Source organism: Dama dama, chromosome 11 (genome assembly GCF_033118175.1).
Source record: "Dama dama isolate Ldn47 chromosome 11, ASM3311817v1, whole genome shotgun sequence".
Lineage (NCBI taxonomy): Eukaryota > Metazoa > Chordata > Mammalia > Artiodactyla > Cervidae > Dama > Dama dama.
Window position 1 is genome coordinate 55,412,229 of NC_083691.1, and position 5,322 is coordinate 55,417,550.

A 5,322-nucleotide genomic window follows, 5' to 3' on the forward strand; every position below is an offset into this window, starting at 1 on the left:
AGGGCACCTTTTTCTACATCTGAATCATGTAGTTCTACATTGGTGTAAATGGCTGGAGGGAGACCTGGGATATGAGGAGAAGGATGACGTAGCAACACCAGCCCAGACCTCTGGGGTGGGAGGAAGAGATAAGGCAGAGGATACTCACCTGGCCAAGGGCTCTACCCTACCCCTCGGTAGTGGGGACTTCTCCCGTTACCACATCAGGGCAGGGTGGGCATCATGGCAGCCAATGCTCTCCATCAACACTAGCTCAGCTCAGAAAGTTCTAGTACTGGGCAGAGGGGGTGGAGAGGGGTGTGTGGAAGCTCTGATGTACACTCCTCCCCCCACTTCTCCACAGACTGGCACTGGTGTTTGTGGTAAACCCAGTGACACGGGAGGTGGCTGATAAGAGGGAAAGGACCATGCCCGGTCAGATTGCCAGGTTCCCAGCCTCTATAAAACAGGCTGTGGAGGGAGCCTGGGCATCTGCCCACCATGACCTCTTGGGCTGTCCTGCTCATCGCCTCAGTGCTCCTGGTCGCCCCAGGTGAGGACGTTCCCCTCAGGGTAGATCCTGACAGCTGCTTCTCCTCCCAGCTCTGCTTTCTCAGGCTTTGTGGACCCAAGCATGAGCTCCAAGGTCACCTCAGGCCCCATAGTCTTCTCACCATCACCACGGAGGCTGGGCCTTACCCTCAGAGCCAGGTTCAGCTCAGCCTGGCAGTGACGTGGGCAATGGGGAGAGAGAGCCAGTGGGAAGGAAGGGAGCCCCAGCCAGGGGTCTGATCCCAATTCTACTGCTCAGGCTGTGGGGTCCCCGGGGATCCCTTTCCCTTCCTGGGCCTCTGGCTCTTTGTCTGTGTCATGAAGATCACTCACCCACCGGTGGGTCTGAGGGTTCTTCTGGCCCACAATGGCCATGGTGATGACAGGGCATCTGAGTGAATGGGGACCTCTCACTGTTCCAGACTCACTCCCTTGTTCCCATACCTCCTCTCTCCCAGTTCCCCAGGCTCACTGTAAGTTCTAAGGGCTTAGCTGAGTGTAAGGACCCTTCTGGAGGGGAGAGCGGGTTGGACTGGACCACCTGACATGAAGTGTTCTTTTTTTTTTTTTGAGGAAAGAGAAAAAGAGAAACAATCCCTTGAAGGAATATGAGGGAAGTTTCCTTTTACATGGGCCCCAGATCTCTCTGTGTGTGTGTGTGTGTGTGTGTGTGAGAGAGAGAGAGAGAGAGAGAGAGAGAGAGAGAGAGAGACAGACAGACAGACAGACAAGAAAGAGAGACAGAGAAACAAAGAGGGTGGTGCAACGGTAATGCTTGGGGGGACTTATCCTCTTTGCTCTCCAAGGAACTTGAGAGCATGTGTTTCTCCTGACAGTGGATCAGAGCAGCCCCAGGGCAGAGCAGGGTAGGAGGGCCCCTGGACTCCTCACAAGGCTACCTCCCCGTCCTGGGTGCCAGATGCCTCCTGGGCTCTCTCTGGCTGGGAGAAGTGACTTCTCCTCTCCCTCTGTCTGTGGAGGGCTGCTGATACTGTTTCTTCTCCAGGGCTGGCCTTTTCCAGTCTGACCCCTGAGCACCATGACCAGGCAACAGCCCATCTGTGCAATGGAAATGAGTTGTGCCAGGGCCTGTCCCCGGAGGATCCCCAGGTACACAGATGGCTTCCTGCTGCCCACCCACCATCCCTCTCCTTCCTCTCCTCCCTGGGCAGCACCAGGGGCGAGGGCCTGGAGACTGAACTGGCCAGGGGGTGGGGAGGCAGGGCTGGGAGCTGAAGATGCTGGTTTTGTTCACACTGGTACCTGACTGTGGGGTGGGGGCTACACTGGTGGCTGGGCCCTCCCCAAGAGCCTCCTCCTTGCCTGGTGGTAGAACAGAAGAGGGGCAGATGTTGGGCTGGGAATGGTGCTGTGGGTGTGGGGCAGGTCGTGGGGTCTCTCAGCCCCTCTAAGACAGGCAGAGATGGGCAGGGGCCAGCCAGTCTGGCTCAGGTCCTCATATGGACAGACAGATCATGGGTCATCCTACTGGCCTTGAAAGGTCCCCTTCCTGGTGCTCTTCTGAGGTTGGGATGTCTGAGAGACCACTCTGAGGGACTTCCTTTCCTAATAGGGTGACCTGGTGCTCCAAAGAGAGGAGCTGAACCTAATCTGTGGTTATTGTCAGAAGATAATGCAGATGTTGAAGGACATGGTGGGAAATAATCCCAGCAAGGTGAGACCGGAGGCTTGTGGAGCCTGGTGGGTGGAGTGGTGCCCCCAAGAGGGGTGGAGAGGGTGAGGGATGGTGAAGAGGGCTGCCAGAATGGCTGAGGTTCTGTGGGCCCCTCAAATGTGGGCCAATGGACTTTGGAGAATTCCCTCAACTTGTGGCATTCTGGGAGCGTGAAAGTGGGAGGAAAGGGTGTGTGGTTTCCATCAAGTTCTTGAAGGGAACTTATCCCCAGAGAAGGTAGGGACCTCCCATTCATGTCCAGGATAGGGCTCTGGAGGTTGGTTCCAGATCAAGCCTGAGTCAGGAAAGGTAAGTCCCAGGTTCTCCACATCAGAGCTGTATGACTTGGACAAGTCGTAAACACTTTGTGAGCCTCAGTTTTCTTATCTGTGGAATGGGATGGACAAGAATCCCAAGTTGCCTAGGACTTTTTTTAAACAGATGATTTTATTCATGTATTTATTTGACTGTGCTGGGTCTTGGTTGCCTCTTAGACTTTCTCTCTAGTTGCCCTGAGCAGGGCTACTCTGTCATTGGGGTTCTCAGGCTTCTCACTGGGTGACTCCTCCTGTTGCGAAGCACTGGCTCTCAGCACGTGGGCTTCAGGATTTGAGACACGTGGGCTCAGTAGTTGAGGCTCCTGGGCTCTAAAGCACAGCCTCAGTGGTTGTGGCACATCCGCTTCCTTGCTCCCCAGCGTGTGGGGTCTTCCTGCACCACAGATCCTCTCCTGTACTGGCAGGCTGATTCTTCACCATGAGCCACCAGGGAAATCCTGCCTAGGCCTTTTAAAGGAGCTGAAAAGTGGGATGTAGTTAGCTTCAAGTGAATGCTTAAGAAGTGGATGTATCATCACAAGAATCATAGTTTCACTCTCCCCCTGACTCCCCTGCCGCCCTTAGTTCCGTCAACCTGCTCAGCCCTCTGCCTTCATCCTGGGATCCTCAGATTTATCCTCTTCCACTGGGATGGCAGGATAAGATATTCCAAAATCAATGAACCAAGGCTCCAAGCTCAGATCCCCTCCTAACCCACCGCACCCCCCCACACCCCACCCCAGCAGATGGAGACCCCAGTCAGGCCCTGGACCCAGAAGCTATGTAGGCAGAGCCTTTAAAGTGGGTCTGGGCACCACTCTCCACCCAGAAGACAGGGCCTGGGTATAAAGGAACTGAGACTCGGCAGGACCAATTGTCTTTTCGGGAGCCCCTGCTGGTCAGGCTCGGGCCAGGACTCAGGGATGGGGAGTAGGAGCTGAGCCCTGTCTCTCCAGTCCCCGCTCCGGTGGCCACCAGGCACCAGCTCCCTGGCCAGTGGTCCCATTGCAAGACCCGCCCAGGGACCAAGGCTGCCAAGGCCTGCAGAAAGGCAATGCCAGGCAGGGTTCACCTGAGGCCCATTTCCCACCACGGTGCTGCCGCTCCAGAATGTCATCATCCATGCGACCTCCAAGGTATGCAACAAGATGGGGCTGCTGAGCATCCTGTGCAAGATGATCATGAAGAACTTTCTCCATCGCATCTGTCAGGACATCTTGGCTAGGAAGAAGCCTCAGGCCATCTGTGTGGACATCAAGCTGTGCAAGGGCAAGGCAGGTACGTGCAGAGGCAACAGCAGGGAGTTATTTCCTGACAGCCTCCCCATGAATGTGCAATAGAGTTTAAAAACACAGGAAGGCACCTGTCAGAGAGAACTTCCTAAACAGCTCACACCTGCCCCTTCCAGCCTTCTTGTCATATGACACATCACTCCAACCACTCCCAACAGGGACAGCATGGAGCAGCTGGGTAGGTGGACTTGGCTCCTACCAGAGTCCTTTCTCAAACATTTGAGAACAACTCCTAACAGCCTGAGGCAACCTCCCCCTGCCCCTCCCCACACTCCCACAAACAGTTCTGGAGTAAAATCAGGTCCCCATTTCTCCTCAGTTGTGTGACCTTGGGCAAGTGACTTAACCTCTTTGAGCTTCAGTTTTCTCACTCGTGAAAGGGGGATGATGACTCCTGTTTCTGAGGCTGGGGTGAGGATTGAATAAGACCATCATGTATGATGAGGTTGACACCAAGGAAATGGCCTGAGACTAAGATACTGGAGACATCAGAGCCCTGATTGAACTCCAACCTCCCATCCCAGACCTGATCCCAGAATGGGAGCTGAGGCTACATCCTTCTCCATGACATAGGGGCCTAAGAGCTGGGATGGAGGAATCTCATGGGGTGGGGGGAGGGCTAGGGCTACCCAGGCCATGCCTGGAAATTTCAGGCAATGGCTACAAGAGATGGGCCAGGGAAGGGGTCCTCAGTTCGGGTCTGGCAGCTCATCCACTCTCACTGATGCTTTGCGGCCTGATGCTTGCAGATCGCCCATTAGTATGAGGTCCCCATCATTTCCTGTGGCTTTTATCTTCAAAGCCCCACCACCCACACAGGCTCCTGAAGGGCTTCCAGGAGGGGACACTGCTTGTGTACCTCAAGGATAGGTGGCTCTGAGTCTCCATCCCCTCTAGAGACCCCACACACCTGCCCATTGCTGTCTCTTCTCTCCACACCAGGTCTCATCTGAGCCCCTGGGTCCCCCAACCCCACCCTGGGGAAGAAGCACAGAAACTCCAGCATCCTCAGTCGGCTCCTTCCTTCCTGAATCCAGGAGTCTTCCCTCTAGTTTCTCTCATCTAACTCCTTCCACTGCCTTCCCCCCTCAGGAGAATAAAATATCAAGCAAGAATTTTTGCAGCTTCTTTTCCTTTGCTGGGTTTCAGAGGGGGGGCATGCTCATCTGACTCATGAGTTCATTCAATAAACATGTCCACCTGTGATTTTAGATGCTAGGGATTTAGTGGTGAACAAGACAACTTAGCAGCTCTCACACATGTAGTCATGAAATACTTATTGTGCTGCATGTCACTCCAAGAACCTGGAGTACACCATGAATATACCACCAGGAGCTCTCAGACCAGCTGGGGAAAACAGCCAGGTTAGGGTTTTGTTGTTCAGTTGATCAGTTGTGTTTGACTCTTTGCCACTGCATGGACTGCAGCATGCCAGGCTTCCCTGTCCTTCACTGTATTCTTGAGCTTGCTCAACTCATATCCATTGAATCAGTGATGTCATCCAACC

The 5,322-nt window shown here is 54.3% G+C and overlaps 1 protein-coding gene across 1 annotated transcript; it reads left to right on the forward strand.

Moving 5' to 3' along the window:
- The first annotated feature begins 480 nt into the window (after positions 1–480).
- LOC133065308 (antimicrobial peptide NK-lysin-like) lies at positions 481–4,768 on the forward strand. The gene is made up of 5 exons (XM_061156109.1): positions 481–532; positions 1,538–1,641; positions 2,105–2,206; positions 3,633–3,801; positions 4,758–4,768. The coding sequence occupies exons 1-5, from the start codon at positions 481–483 to the stop codon at positions 4,766–4,768; spliced, it is 438 nt and encodes a 145-aa protein (XP_061012092.1).
- Positions 4,769–5,322: the final 554 nt, after the last annotated feature.

What these genes read in the sequence shown, in the direction of transcription:
- LOC133065308 (XM_061156109.1), top strand. Translation starts at nt 481, where the DNA reads ATGACCTCTTGGGCTGTCCTGCTCATCGCCTCAGTGCTCCTGGTCGCC. An exon ending in AGTGCTCCTGGTCGCCCCAG is followed by an intron (nt 533 to 1,537) that starts GTGAGGACGTTC and finishes TTTCTTCTCCAG; the next exon opens with GGCTGGCCTTTTCCAGTCTG. An exon ending in TGGGAAATAATCCCAGCAAG is followed by an intron (nt 2,207 to 3,632) that starts GTGAGACCGGAG and finishes CTGCCGCTCCAG; the next exon opens with AATGTCATCATCCATGCGAC.